The 16197-nt window shown below is 39.6% G+C and overlaps 1 protein-coding gene and 1 pseudogene across 4 annotated transcripts in view; one reads left to right on the top strand and one right to left on the bottom strand.

Moving 5' to 3' along the window:
• Positions 1 to 16197, bottom strand: part of DMXL1 (Dmx like 1) — a 176627-nt gene extending 160430 nt beyond the window's left edge. For 2 of the 4 annotated variants that reach the window (XM_012448600.3, XM_012448606.2), the window contains exon 1: positions 15628 to 16197. In XM_012448600.3, the coding sequence (XP_012304023.2) occupies positions 15628 to 15714 (87 nt within the window). In that variant the 5' untranslated portion in view covers positions 15715 to 16197. The remainder of the gene's footprint in view (positions 1 to 15627) is intronic. The other 2 variants (XM_064366214.1, XM_064366213.1) reach the window with 2 other exon arrangements.
• On the top strand, positions 7165 to 7790 carry LOC135270553 (high mobility group protein B1-like; annotated as a pseudogene).

Here is a 16197-nt window from a genome sequence, read left to right as displayed (position 1 = left end):
AAGTTCACAAAAACAGTCACCATAACAAAAGAAAGTATACATAGTTCAAGGCTTGTTGGCAAGCATTTCATACCTCTTTTTCAATTTTACAACAGTTAGCATAACTCTCCCAACCAGAATTATTTGTGTGTCCTTTTCCCTACCACCTTCTTTAATCCCAGGAGTTTCTTCCATTACAGGGTACATGGTTGTTCTCCTAGGATTCATATTATAGGCTGGCACACATTACAACAATAAAACATCCAACACAAACTGTTTTCCATCCTGAATTCATTAAGTTTTATCAATTCTCGACTTGCTCCTCATTTTTGCACAAGCATGTATATTTAAAATTATATTTCATATCTATTTTACCTTCTTAATTCCTACCAAAATCAAAATTATTCTGTATATTCAACAAAAATGTTAAAAATGTGACTTGAGAGAACATACAAATAAATGTGCTCCTATTACAGAAAAGAAAATCAAGGCCCAAATAAGTTGATAATGTTTTAGTGGCAGAGTGGACTTCAGAACCTGATCTCTTGATTTTTGGCCTCTTGCTATTTATTTCCATGGTATCAACAGGGTCTTCCCTAGTTAACATGCTTGCCTGGAATTATTCCTAAAAATAAGAAAGAATAATCAAGTATGACTCCACTAGTATCACATAGTGAAAAGAACTGGCTCAAACAAACAAAAAAATCACATGATGATCTCCTCTCCTATACAAATATCATGATGGGATCATAAGGCTTGTCATAAGGCCATTAGCAAGAATAAATTCCAAAGACTAATTTTAAGAGTTGTCTTTCAAATAATTTAGAAACTAATTTTTCTACTTGATATTAAATTTTATAATACTGATTGTCACTGTTTCTGAAAATATTATGTTAAATTGTATAGGTTTACAATTTAGATTTGCTCCCTTTTAAACAACGTTTTTGGTTTCCATTAAGTGGAATAAGAAACTCATGTCTTCATAACTTTACCTTTGTTATACCTGAAATTATCTACCTAATTTCAGATATTATGTTGCATGTATTTTGTCAAGCACGACTCAAAATTTTCCCATATCAAGTCTATGTTAATCTGGAAGTACCACACAAATTACTATTTAATACAAGTATCATACTTGAAGAGTTGAGAAATGTAAAGTAATCCCAGAAATAAACGCTTAGTACTATAGAGAGGAAAAAACTAATAACACAATTACCACTTTATCATTCAATGACTTAGCTAGTTCTGAATCACCCTTGTTCCTTGGCTGCTGCTGCTTCATATTACTACTATTTGATAAGTGATGGTACTAGAAGTTACAAAGCTGTCTCTTTAGGCTTGGTTAATTTCAAATCAAATAAAATTATTGAACTTAGCTGGGCGTGGTGGCTCACAACTGTAATCCCAGAAAAATGGGAGGCCAAGGCAGGCACATCGGTTGGGCCCAGGAGTTAAAGACCAGCTTGGCGGCCAGGCACGGTGGCTCACGCCTGTAATCCTAGCACTTTGGGAGGCTGAGGTGGGTGGATCACCTGAGGTCAGGAGTTCACAACCAGCCTGGCCATCATGGTGAAATCCCATCTTTTAAAAAAAAAAAAAAAAAAAGGCCAGCTTGGGTAACATAGCAAAACCGTCTTTACAGAAAACACAAAAATTGTGTTGCAGTGGCACACGCCTGTAGTCCCAGTTACCCAAAAGGCTGAGGTGGGAGAATAACCTGAGCCCAGAAGGTCAAGGCTCTGGTGATGAGCACCACTACACTCCAGCCCGGCCAACAGAATGAGACCTTGTCTAAAAACTAAAAATTAAAAAAATAGGGCCGATGCAGTGGCTCACGCCTAATCCCACAGCACTTTGGGAGGCTGAGGTGGGTGGATCACAAGGTCAGGAGTTTGAGACCAGCCTGGACGACAAAGTGAAACCCTGTCTCTACTAAAAACACAAAAATTAGCTAGGCATGTTGGTGCACGCTTGTGATCCTAGCTACTCAGGAGTCTGAGACAGGAGAGCTGCTTGAACCTGGGAGGTGGAGATTGCACTGAGCCGAGCTCGTGCCACTTCACTCCAGCCTGGGTGACAGAGCCAGACTCTGTCTCAAAAAAAAAAAAAAAAAAAAAAACCTCAAAGTAATTTGTGAAGGTTGAAATCAACTTCTTCCAAACTCTTGGTAATGTTGATATTTTGACGTCCTCCCATGAATTGCAAATGTCCCTAATGGCATCTAGAATGGTAAAGCCTTTCCAGAAGGTTTTTAATTTACTTTGTCCGGGTCCATCAGAGGAATCATTATCTATAGCAGCTATAGCCTTATGAAATGTATTTCTTAAAAGATAAGACTTAAAAGTTGGAAGCATTCCTCGGTTCATGGACTACAAAATGAATGTTGTGTTAGCAAGCATAAAAACTACATTAATCTGCTTGTACATTTGCATCAGAGCTCTTGGGTGATCAGGTCATTGTCAATGAACAGCAATATTTTGCAAGGAAATCTTTTTTCTCAGCAGTAGGTCTCAATAGTGGGCTGGAAATATTTAGTAAACCATGCTGTAAACAGAGGTGCTGTCATCCAGGTTTTGTTTTTCCATTTGCAGAGCACAGGCAGAGTAGGGTTAGCATAATTCTTAAAGACTCTAGGATTTTCAGAATGGTAAATGGGCATGGGCTTCAACTTAAAGTTACCAACTGCATTAGCGTCTAACAAGAGTCAGCCTGTCCTTTGAAGCTTTGAAGCCACCTCTCCTCTCTAGCTATGGAAGTCCTTGATGGCATCTTCTTCCAACAGAAGGCTGTTTCATCTACTTTAAAATCTGTTCTTTCACATAGCCACCTTCATCAATTATCTCAGCCATATCTCGATAACATGCTGAAACTTCTACATCAGTCAGCATTCGCTGCTTCACCTTGCACTTATAGGTTATACAGATGATTTCTTTCCTTAAACCTTATGAACCAACCTCTGCTGGCTTCAAACTTTAATTCTACAGCTTCCTCACCTCTCCCAGCCTTCACAGAATTGAAAAGCGTTAGAGTCTTGCTCTGGATTAGGCTTTGGATTAAAGGAATATTGTGGCTGGTCTGATCTTCTAGTCAGAGCACTCAAACCTTCTCCATATAAGCAATAAGGCTATTTTCATACTTATCATTTATGTGTTCAATGGAGCCAAACTTTTATTAATAGTTTCCTTTGGAATTTGCCCTTTGCATTTACAACTTGGCTAACCAGCACAATAGGCCTAGCTTTCGGTCCATCTCCACACCTTCACCACTAAACTTAATCATTTCTAACTTTTGACTTAAAAGAAGAGATGTGTAACTCTTTCCTTTCACTTGAACACTTAAAAGACACTGAAGGGTTGTAACTGTTCTAATTTCTACATCATTGTGTCTCCATGAATAGAGAGGTCTGAGCAGAAAAGAGATAATGGGAGAAAAGCCAATTGGTGGTGCAGTCACAATACATACAACATTTATTAAGTTTACGGTCCTACAGAAGAGAAGTTTGTTGGTGCTCTACAACCATTACAATACTTAAAAGATCAGTGATCACAGATCACCATAACAGATATAATAATAATTTAAAAAGGGGCCAGGCATGGTGGCTCACACCTGTAATCCCAGCACTTTGGGAGGCCGAGGCAGGCAGATCACTTGAGATCAGAAGGAGACCAGCCTGGCCAACATGGTGAAATCTCCTATCTACTAAAAATACAAAAATTAGCCAGATGTGCTCATTTGAACCCAGGAGGCAGAGGTTGCACTGACCTAAGATCATGCTGCTGCACTTCAGTCTAGGTGACAGAGTGAAGTTCTGTCTCAATAATAATAGTAATAACAACAATCAGTTTGAAATATTTTGAGAATTACCAAAATGTGACACAGAGACACAAAGTGAGCACATGCAGTTGGAAAAATGGTGCTGACAGATTTGCTCAAGGGTTGCCACAAAACTTCAATTTGTAAAAATCGTAATACTTGGCCAGGTGCGGTGGCTCACGCCTATAATCCCAGGACTTTGGGAGGCCGAGGCAGGTGGATCACGAGGTCAGGAGTTCAAGACCAGCCTGGCCAACATGGTGAAACCCCATCTGTACTAATAATACAAAAAATTAGCCGGGCATGGTGGCAGGTGCCTGTAATCCCAGCTAATCTGGAGGCTGAGGCAGGAGAATCACTTGAACCTGGGAGGCAGAAGTTGCAATGAGCCCAGACCGCACCACAGTATTCCAGCCTGGGCAACAGAGCAAGACTCCATCTCAAAAAAAAAAATAATAATAATAATACTTGAAGTACAATAAAGGAAAGAGCAAGAAAACAAGATATTCCTATATTCAAGAAAACTGAAAGCATATGTCCACACAAAAATTGTACATGAATGTTCATACCAGCATTATTCATAATGGCCACAAAAGGAAACAACTCAAATGTCTATCAACTATGAACAGCTAAACAAAATACAGTATATATCCATACAATGGAATATTAAGCCATAAAAAGTAGTAATAAATGATAGAACATGAACTTTACAAAAGACCACATAATTTATTATTTCGTTTATATGAAATGTCCAGAATAGACAAGTCCATAGAGTCAATAAGGTAGCTGGTGTAAATAAGCAAACAAGCAATGTAGGTGGCTGTAAGACAGCAGCTGCCAGTGACTAGGGGTAGTGGCAAATAGACAGTGATTGGTAATAGATATGGGATTTTTCTTGGGGATGAGGAAAATGTTCTTTAATCAGTCTGTGGTAATAGACATTGTGAATACACTAAAACCACTAAAATTTACATTTTAAAAAGGTAAACTTTATGGTATATAAATTATATTTCAATAAAGCTATTATTTAAATAATAATAATTGTGGCTCCAAAAAGGTGGTGTTTCACTCGCCTCCAAAGAAAATAAAAAACAGATACTCACAACATTGCACCTGTAATGCCACCTAATCAGGAGGCTAAGGAGGGAGGATCGCTTAAGCCCAGGAGTTTGAGATCGGCCTGGGCAATACAGCAAGACTCCATATGAAAAAAAGAAGAAGAATTCTTTAAAATAAAAAGAAAACCCAAAACAAATATACAGTGCTCAAATTATCATCAGAAATAAAACAGAACTCACATATGAAGATAAGACAGTTCCTGGGGCCACAGGAATGAAAAAAGACAATTTTCAGAAATGAAAAAAAAAACAATGAGACTTCCACCTTCAAAAGACCCCTCCCCCAATTCTGCCCAGTACCAAGGGCACAGAAAATTTCCCCAAATACTATTTCTACATTGGAAAAAGTGAGATTAAGGTGAACATCCAGCTTTCCCACCATCTTTGGTTCTCTAGCAGGAGATCCATTCCAGCCATAAAACAAAAGAAGCATCACAAGTGCCTAAAGAGAAATATCTCTGAGGACAGGGAGAAACAAAGAGGACAGGCAGCATTATCATCTGCATCACCGAAAATATGACTCCATAACTCAGCCAAAAGAGATGCTACATGAGAGAGGCTGTTCAGCAGTACCACCCTGTAGGAGGTTTGTCCTACACGTTTCCAGCACATGAACCCTCGGAGAGCATTCCCAGTCTGCTGAGATACCTCCTGTGGGATCGCCTCACTTTAGAAAGGACAGCCCTTTGATGGCTTACTAGAGCCAAGGTGAACCTGGACTTAAGCCTTGCCTCTGAGACTTAAGCATTGCCTCTGAGACTTTTTAAGAGATAGGTAATACAAAAATACATAAATTAAGACAACTGAAAGCAACTTAAGTGTTGCCTCTAAGACTTTTTAAGAGATAGATAATACAAAAACGTGTAAATTAAGACAACTGAAAGCCAAAAATGTAAGTAGAAAATTTTTGTTTATTTTTCTTTGTTTCTATTCTTTGTGATATAAGTTGTCATATCTTTAAGATAACAATGCACTTCAATAAGATGTTTTATGTGAGCCTCATGGTAATCACATTGCAAAAACTTATAATAAATTCTTTAAAAATAAAAAGTAACAAAATAAAACACACAACCAGAAAAGAGCAATTAACTGCAAAGGATGACAGTAAGAAAGGAAGAGAGTAGAAAAACAACCAGAAAATCATCAAATAGTAAATCCTTACTTACCAATAATATCTTTTTAAAGGCAAAAATTGCAATTACTTTTGCACCAACCCAATAACACAATGTAAATGGGCTTGATTCTCCCATTAGAAGGCACAGGGTGGCTGAATAAATGAAGAAAAGAGAATCAACCACATACTGCCCACAAGAATCACACCTCACCAATAAAGGCATACATAGACTAAGGCAAAAGGGTGGAAAAAGATATTCCTTGCAACTGAAAACCAAAACATAACCAGACTAGCTATACTGACATCAGATAAAATACACTACAAATCAAAGACTGTAAAGAGACAAAGAAGGTTACTATATAATGAGAAAGCAGTCAATCCTGAAATAAGATATAACAATTATAAATATCTCTATTACCCAACATGAGCACTCTCAAGCATATAAAGCAAACATTGCTAGGCTCAGTGGTTCACGCCTGTAATCCCAGCACTTTGGGAGGCTGAGGCAGGCGGATCACCTGAGGTCAAGAGCTCGAGACCAGCCTAGCCAACATGGTGAAACTCCATCTCTACTAAAAATACAAAAATTGGCCAGGCGTGGAAGCAGGCACCTGTAATCCCAACTACTTGGGAGGCTGAGGCAGGAGAATCACTTGAACCTGGGAGGCGAAGGTTGCAGTTAACCAAGATCGCACCATTGCACTCCAGCCTGGGCAACAGAACGAGACTTTGTCTCAAAAAAAATAACAAATAAAAATAAAGTAAACATGAATAGATCTAAATAGAATGCAATACAATAATGTAGGAGACTTTAATGCCCCACTCTCAGTAATAGACAGATCATCTAGACAGAAGAATCAACAAGGAAACATCAGCTAAATGATAAACTAGACCTAATAGACCTAACTGACATTTAAAACATTCACCCAACCGCTGCAGAATACACATTATTTTCATCAGCACATAGAATATTCCTATGAATAGACATACCTGAGGTCACAAAACAAGTCTGAACAATTTTTTTAAAAAATAGAAATAGACAGCCATTGCAGTACATTGAGCTCCATAGAGACAGCACCAGGGCAAGTGAGAGCCAGACGGGCACTGGGTGACCCTGTGCCTTGCTGAGGAAAAATTAACATGGGCAAAGAAGATCCTAAGAAGCCGAGAGGCAAAATGTCATCACATGCATTTTTTGTGCAACCTTGTCAGGAGGAGCATAAGAATAAGCACCCAGATGCTTCAGTCAACTTCTCAGAGTTTTCTAAGAAGTGCTCAGAGAGGTGGAAAGGAAATGTCTGCTAAAGAGAAAGGAAAATTTGAAGATATGGCAAAGGCAGACAAGGCCCGTTATGAGAGAGAAATGAAAACCTGTATCCCTCCTAAAGGAAAGACAAAAAGAAGTTCAAGGATCCCAATGCACCCAAGAGGCTTCCTTTGGCTTTTTTCCTGTTCTGCTCTAAGTATCGCCCAAAAATCAAAGGAGAACATCCTGGCCTGTTCATTGGTGATGTTGTGAGGAAACTGGGAGAGATGTGGAATAACACTGCTGCAGATGACAAGCAGCCTTATGAAAAGAAGGCTGCGAAGCTGAAGGAAAAATACAAAAAGGATATTACTGCATATCGAGCTAAAGGAAAGCCTGATGCAGCAAAAAAGGGAGTTGTCAAGGTTGAAAAAAGCAAGAGAAAAAGAAGGAAGAGGAAGAAGATGAGGAAGATGAAGAGGATGAAGAGGAAGAAGATGAAGATGATAATGATGAATAAGTTGGTTCTAGCGCAGTTTTATTTTCTTGTCTATAAAGCATTTAACCCCCTGTACATAATATACTCCTTTTAAAGAAAAAAGTTGAAATGTAAGGCCGTGTAAGATTTGTTTTTAAACTGAACAGTGTCTTTTTTTGTATATTTAACACACTACCGAATGTGTCTTTAGACAGCCCTGTCCTGCTGGTATTTTCAATGGCCACTAACCTTGCCTGGTACAGTATGGGGGTTGTAAATTGGCATGGAAATTTAAAGCAGGTTCTTGTTGGTGCACAGCACAAATTAGTTATATATGGGGATGGTAGTTTTTTCATCTTCAGTTGTCTCTGATGCAGCCTGTACAAAATAACTGTTGTTCTGTTAACTGAATACCACTCTGTAATTGAAAAAAAAAAAAGTTGCAACTGTTTTGTTGACATTCTGAATGCTTCTAAGTAAATACAATTTTTATTAGAAAAAATAATAAAAAAATAAAAAACAAATCATATCAAGTATCTTGTCTCACTACAATGGAATAAAACTAGAAATCAGTAAGAAAACCCTCAGAAACTTCACAAATACGCTCCTGAAATGACCAATGAATCAATAACGAAATTAAGAAGGAAATTTAAAACTTTCTTAAAACAAATGAAAATGGGAATACAACATAACAAAATCTATAGGATACAGCAAAAGCAGTATTAAGAAAAGCTGAAAGCAATAAATGCTTACATTGAAAAAGTAGGAAAAAAAAGTAGAAAGACTTCAAATAAACAATCTAATAATTAATGAACCTCCTGGAACTTGAAAAACAAGAACAAATCAAACCCAAATTTGCAGGAGGACAGAATAAAGTTCAGAGCATAAATAAATGAAATTGAGACTAAAAAAATCATAAAGATCAATGAAATGAAAATTTTTTATGAAAAGTTAAAGAAAATCAACAAATCTTTGGCTTGACTAAGAAAAAACGAGAAGACCCAAATAAGTAACAAATTAAAAAGAAGACATAACAACTAGATCAAAGAAATACAAAGAATCCTTATGAACAACTACACACCAACAAATTCAATAAAATCCAGAAGTGGATAAATTCCTGGACACATACAATCTACCAAGATTGAACTATAAGAAAACAGAAAACCTCAACAAATCAATAATGAGACTAGTGAAAACAAAAAGGATCAAGAGAGTTAAAAGGATATTGGCAAAAGGAGTGTTGCTAAATTAACTCATGATAAATTATATAAATTGTCAAGTTAAAATGTGTAACAATAACTGTGAAACAAAAGGCAATAAGGTTAAGAATTAAAGCCTGATTTTCATACAGTTGTCTTCATCCTGCAACACAGACATGATATGAACTCCTCAATCAGTATCTCAGAGACTGGGTGCAGTGGCTCACGCCTGTAATCTCAGCACTTTGAGAGGCTTAGGTGGGAGGACTGCTTAAGCCCAGGAGTTTGAGACCAGCCTAGGCAACACAGTGGGACTCCCATCTCCGCATAAAATAAAAATAAAAAATTAGCCAGGCATGGTGTGGCACACACCTGTGGTCCCAGCTACTCCTGAGAAGAATGATTGAGCCCAGGGAGTTGAGGTTGCAGTGAGCCATGATCCCACCACTGCACTCCAGCCTGCGTGATAGAGCAAGACTCTGTCTCAAAAAAATAAATAAAATAAATATCTCACAAACATGTGCTAAGAACAGATGAATCAGTGGCTGAACAAATAATTCAAGTTCCAGGTCCATATAAGTAGTATCATTTCTAAAAGAAAAGGGCATATTGCCGGGCACAGTGGCTCAAGCCTGTAATCCCAGCACTTCAGGAGGTTGAGACGGGCGGATCACCTGAGGTTGGGAGTTTGAAACCAGCCTGACCAACATGAAGAAACCCTGTCTCTACTAAAAATAGAAAAATTTAGCTTGGCGTGGTGGCACATGCCTGTAATCCCAGTTACTCAAGAGGCTGAGGCAGGAGGATAGCTTGATCCTGGGAGGCAGAAGTTGCAGTGAGCCAAGATCACACCATTGCACTCCAGCCTGGGCAACAAGAGTGAAACTCTGTCTCCTATTAAATTTTAATATTAAGAAAAGGACATATTAAATCTCCAGTTTCCATGTTCTTCTTAATACTAGAAAGTTAGTGAAAATATGAGCCAGGTGCAACAGCACAGGCTTGTAATCCCAGCTATTTGGGAGGCTGAGGCAGTAGGATCACTTAAGGCCAGGACTCCAGCCTAGCCCTGGCAACACAGCAAGACCTTATCATTAAAATTTTTTTTTTAATAAATAAATGAAACAGAATGGCTGTGCATGATTTTAAAATAATCCTTGTACCACTAAATTATTAAATAAAAATAATCCATCTACCTGATTTTAAATAAAAACCTAAAACGGGCCAGGCGTGCTGGCTCACACCTGTAATCCCAGTACTGTGGGAGGCTGAGGCAGGTGGATTCCTTGAGCTCAGGAGTTTGAGACCAGCCTGGGCTACATGGCGAAACCCCATCTCTACTTAAAAAAAAAAAAAAGCAGCCAGGAACGGTGGTACATGCCTGTGGTCCCAGCCACTCGAAAGGTTAAGGTGGCAGGATTGCTTCAGCCCAGGGGGCAGAGGCTACAGTGAGCTGAGATCCACTGCACTCCAGTCTGGGTGACAGAGTGAGACCATGTCTTAAAAAAATACAACACCTAAGATGTAATACAATACATGACACTTCTAAATCAAAACGTAAAACTAATTATGCAGATCTAAATAAATTATTCACAAAAACTCATTTCAAGGTGCCCTGACTATAATGTAGAAGGTTATCAAAACAATAATAGCAGCACTGGCTTATCAAATAAACTGGTAGATGTCACCAGCCACTTCTGTCAAAAGATCTATAATCATGAGGCACAGTGGTGCACACCTGTAATCACAGGGAGGCTCACGTAAGTCCAGCAGTTCCAAACCAGCATGGGCAATATAACAAGTTCCCACCTCAACAACAACAATAAAACAGCACCGGGCCTAGTGGTTCATGCCTGTAATTCCAGCACTTTGGGAGGCCGAGGTGGAAGGATCACTTGAGGCCAGGAGTTCCAGACATGCCTGGTCAATATAGTGAGACCCTGTCTCTTTTTATTTGAAAATGTTTTAACTAGGCCGGGCGTGGTGGCTCACACCTATTTGGGAGGCTGAGGTGGGCAGATCACCTGAGGTCAGGAGTTCGAGACCAGCCTGACCAACATGGAGAAACCCTGTCTCTAGTTCAAATACAAAATTAGCCAGGCATGGTGGAGCATGCCTATAATCTCAGCTACTCAGGAGGCTGAGGCAGGAGAATCACTTGAACCCGGGAGGCAGAGGTTGCGGTGAGCCAAGATTATGCCATGGCACTCCAGCCTGGGCAACAAGAGCGAAACTCCATCTCAAAAAAAAAGTTTTAATTAAAAAACAGTAATAATAAAATAAAAGATCTGAAAATCAGAACAATCTATTACTACCCAATAAAATTCAATTGACAAATAAAAATCTTTCTATTAGGCACACACAACATTAGTTTTATCAACTTTAAGACTAAACACGACGCACAGGATGCACAGGGAGAACTGAGTTGCATGTGTGTTATCATGCATATAATCAAAACATAATTTTCAACTTTATTCTCTGCCACAATTAAAAGTTGAAAATTACATTCTGATTATATGCATAACACAAATACAACTCAGTTCTTCCTGTGCATAGAATTGTTACATGAAAAAAGTGCTAGGCTGTAAGTCCATGGTTTAGCACATGTAAAACTCTCAAAAATGTCAGTTTTCATAAAATTAAGGTGATATTTATTCTAATGCCTAACACTAGAAAGTACTTCATGGTGGTTGAATTAATGAAAAATGGATAGAGAAACCTTACTGTAATATAATTAATAATTGCTGTATTTTAAAATAGCTTTAATCATTTAGATTTGAGTCCAAATAAAATATTCCTGTTAGTTTCTTTTTCAAAATCGTTATGTATTTTATCATCAACATCAAGTGAGTAACTAGGGGAGACTTCAGGTATGCTAAGCAAAAGTTTTCTTTTTATTGTTTACTGGAATGCTTCCTTCATACCTTTTTCCTTGTTAATTTCCTACTTATCTTAGTACGTGAGAAATCTGGTCTTTAAAAAAAAAAACTGACATTTTTGAGAGTTTTACATGTGCTAAACATGGACTTACAGCTTAGCCCTTTTTCATGCAACAACTCTATGAATAGTACAATTTTAGTCCCATTTTACAGAAGAGAAAAAAAGAAATTCAAAGAATCGAACTTGCTAATGGATAAACAGCTAATTATAAGGGACCACATTGGAAATCAACTCCAAATAATGACCTTACTGTTAGGTTTAAATACTCTTTCAATCACTGTTCTAGGTGCTTACAATGAAGCCTGGGAAGACACATACAATCCACAAGGCAAAACTGGTTTATGATATAATAAAGATGCAAAGAAAGTACTCTAAAAGTACAGGAGAGATGGTCATTGCCCACTAGAGGTTTTCTTCCTAAGAGCAAAGTCAAAACAGCTTGATGCCTATTGAAGTAGTAAAAAAGTATCTAATAATTAGACTATAGAAAACAGGAGAAGTGGCATTCGGTTTCATTTCCATTTAAAACCTGTCAGACTTTATGATTAAAACAAGATCTCACATCTTGTAATCTTTCAAAGCAGGCACGGGGAAGTTATCTGCAAACATGCAAAGGGAGGACTTACAAAAACAGGACTGTCCTAAGAAAAGGCACAAAGTACCAGAAGGAATAAAAGAATTTTTCAAGGAGAACTGCAAGAGGAAGATGCCATATACTCTACTTGGAGTAGAATGCAATTAAGGGATATTTTAGTCCTCACATAGCATCTACTATTAATGTTTGCTATTTTCCAATCAAAGAAAAGTCAAAATCTAAAGAGGTTAAAAACAAAACTCAGGATGGGCACAGTGGCTCACGTCTGTAATTCCAACACTTTGGAGGGCTGAGGTGGGTGGATCACCTGAGGTCAGGAACTCGAGACCAGCCTGACCAACTTGGAGAAACCCCGTCTCTACTACAAAATACAAAATTAGCCAGGCACAGTGGCTTACGCCTATAATCCCAGCACTTTGGGAGGCTGAGGCAGGCAGATCACCTGGGGTCAGGAGTTTGAGACCAGCCTGACCAACATGGAGAAACCCTGTCTCTACTAAAAATACAAAATTAGTCAGGTATGGTGGCGCATGCCTGTAATCCCAGCTACTCAAAAGAGTGAGGCAGGAGAATAGCTTGAACCCGGGAGGCGGAGGTTGTGGTGAGCCAAGATCGTGCCATTGCACTCCAGCATGGGCAACAAGAGTGAAACTCTGTCTCAAAAAAAAAAAAATTAGCCAAGCATGGTGGTGCATGCCTGTAATCCCAGCTACTTGGGAGGCTGAGGCAGGAGAATCTCTTGAACCCAGGAGGCAGACGTTGCAGTAAGCCAAGATCACGACATTACATTCCAGCCTGGACACGAGAGCGAAACTCTCAGTCTCAAAAAATTTAAAAAAATAAAAACTCAAGAAGTAAACAAAAGATTCTGGCTTTTAACATGAGAGAACAGGAGAGATACATTTAAGGTGTATATAAGTGTCCAGGAAAATGAGCATAAGAAATTTAGTTTGTAACAGAACTATCAACTTAAAGAGTCAAGCCTGGATAGGCTGCAAAAGAAAACCATGACTATTATATCCTTAAAATTCCATTTAAACTAAAGAGAGCTGAGCTCTCTTTATACTTAAAAAATTTATTTTTAGTTTATTTACTGACTGCTTCCAGAGACCTGGAAGAAATCTGCAGTAGGCTTGGTGGGAGATTAAATCCTACTCTATGGAAATAAACTTTAAAATTCAGCAGAACTGAGCAACAAGCTACATGATGGTATAGGATGACCATCTAATCTTCGGCACATTAACTGATTTCTCCTTAAAAACAATACAGAGACATGCACCAAGGTTTTATAGAGGAATGCATACAGGTATACAAATAGGCCATCACACTGTATATGCTTTGAAATTCACAACACTGCTTACATAGATTGTGAATGTCTTCTTAGAAAAAATTCTTTGGGCTGGACATGGTGGCTCACACCTCTAATCCTAGCACTTTGGGAGGCTAAAGTAAGAGGATCACTTGAACCCAGAACTCAATACCAGCCTGGGAAACATAAGGAAACCTCATCTCTACAAAAAATAGAAAACTTAGCTAGGCATGGTGATTAGCATCTGTAGTCCTAGCTATCAGGAGCCTAAGGTGGGATGACGGCTTGAGCCAGGAAGGTTGAGGCTGCAGTGAACTGTGATCACGCCACTGCACTCCATCCTGGGTGATAGAGGGAGACCTCATTTCAAAATTTTTTAAAAAGCAAAAGTTCTTAGAATTTAGATTGGAGAAAGCACTCAAACAACTTTAGGAAATGGCAGAGAATGCAACATTATCCTATAATTTCCCACTAGGAAAACCATCTAAGGATGATGATGTTCATTTCCCTCTTAAGCACCAACAGCAAAGAGCAATGCCCCCAGCTGTAAGGAAACAAGTTGCTCACTGAGAATCTCAGAGCTCACTCTTTTCCTGAGTATTTAGGCTGGGCAAACATTTAGAATTGGAATCGGGATAAACTAAGCTGTGTATGTGTCAGTCTACAGGGGAGGCACAGCCTCTATCTGAAAGCAAAATGCTTGTTGGCACAATTCTAAAAGTACAATTGAGGTATTAAATGCCTACACCATGTTAAATGCTGAGTATTATTTATTCTGACCAACAAAGACCACAAAAAAGCTAAAAGCAGACAAAAAGATTAGAAAGTTTAGACTCCTAAACCTGGGACACTGGTTACATTGTTTACTTCGTGTCACTTATACAAAATTAAGTTTTACTTTTCTGTGTTTTTTGTTGTTGTTGTTGTTGTTTTTAGAAAAAAAGCCTGCAACACTCGGTATTTCCAGGCAGTGACAAGTTTTACTTTTAATCACAACTAAGGAGGTATCTACACAAATTGTATCAAAAATAATTAACATTATAAATTTATTTAGATGAAAGTATCATGTGCAATTACTTATAGTTTGAAACTGTTACAAACAAACTATAGTTAAGGCAGAAAATGCCACTACAGTGACAAGTAGCCTGAAGTTTGGTGCCCTCTTATTTTCAGTATGTGGGAAAGACCAATGAAAAGCAAATCACTTTTAGTAAATCTTAACCTGGAATTACCAGGTTATTATAAAATATCCAAGAAATATTCTTTAAAATGAAAAGGCTTTTTTTTTCTTTCCTATTTCTCAGGGAATTTGTAAAGAAAATAAACGAAAAGCACTGTTTTCACTATATCTTTACTCAAGGCTAGTTGTTGATAGCAAACAATTGGTAATTGTTTTGAGACACCCACTCTTTTTAACTACAAAGACACTTGACCTTAACTTAAAATACAAAATGAAGCCAATCTCCACTATTCCTGAGTCTGATAACTTGAACCTATAAAGTGGTATAATAAAAAGCCCCCAACTCGTTACTCATCAAAGATTTTTGGATAAACGATTTTGGCAAAGCACCCTTGCCCAAGGAAGTCACACCAAAAACTTTAAAAATCCTACAGAACATTCTAACTTGAGTTCAGGCTCCATACAGTACCTCACTGACCGAAATGGTTTTGCCTCTTTAGTTTCCAAGGGCCAGGTCTGCCCGGCTTTGGATGATAGGGACCCCCCTGGAGCGACAAGGCGCTCGCGCCTCTGCCCGTCGTTCTGGGCCGAGCTCTGCCCAGAATGACGGGCAAAGGCCGAGCTATGGGCTACGCGAGGGCCTCTCTCGAACTCACCGTGAAGCGCTGGTCGCCAATGCTGCCCACGGAGAAGCAGTGGTCGCCAGGGTTCACAGCCCCGGTTAGCACCTGGTGCAAGTTCATGTCGGCGCCCTAGTCCTGCAACGGACACCGCTTCCAGCTCATGCCCCGCGTCAGCGGCCGCTTCCCTCCCTTCTTCCCTCAGGGGCGGCGGCTGCTGTTTGGCTGCGACGGCAGAAGCAACGACAGGCACCCGGAGCTGGAGCAGCTCAGCTGGAGCCCGCGGTTCATCCCGAGCCCAGGAGGGCGAGGCCCGGAGGGGGCGGGTCGGCGAACGGGCGGAGCGCCGCCCTCCTCGGCGCACCTGTCACTGACCGCGCCCGCCCAGGTGAAGATCGGGGTCCCCTCACCGGCCACTACCCGGGGCCGACTCACCGGCCAGGAAGGCCGCGCTGTCTACACACTTCCTCTGGGCCTCAGGCAGCCGCTCCTGACCTAGCCCAAGTGGCGCAGGCAGCACGCGCTCGCACTCCCCGCCTGACCTGTCCCTTCCCGGCTCCGGTGCCCGCCACCCCCACAGTCCTCTGCCGCTCACTACGCGTCTCT

This window comes from Aotus nancymaae, unplaced genomic scaffold, assembly GCF_030222135.1.
Source record: "Aotus nancymaae isolate 86718 unplaced genomic scaffold, 86718_ANA_hifiasm-v0.15.2.pri h1tg000064l_0, whole genome shotgun sequence".
Lineage (NCBI taxonomy): Eukaryota > Metazoa > Chordata > Mammalia > Primates > Aotidae > Aotus > Aotus nancymaae.
The sequence above is the reverse complement of the archived record's forward strand: the minus strand, read 5'-3'. Positions and strand labels throughout refer to the sequence as shown.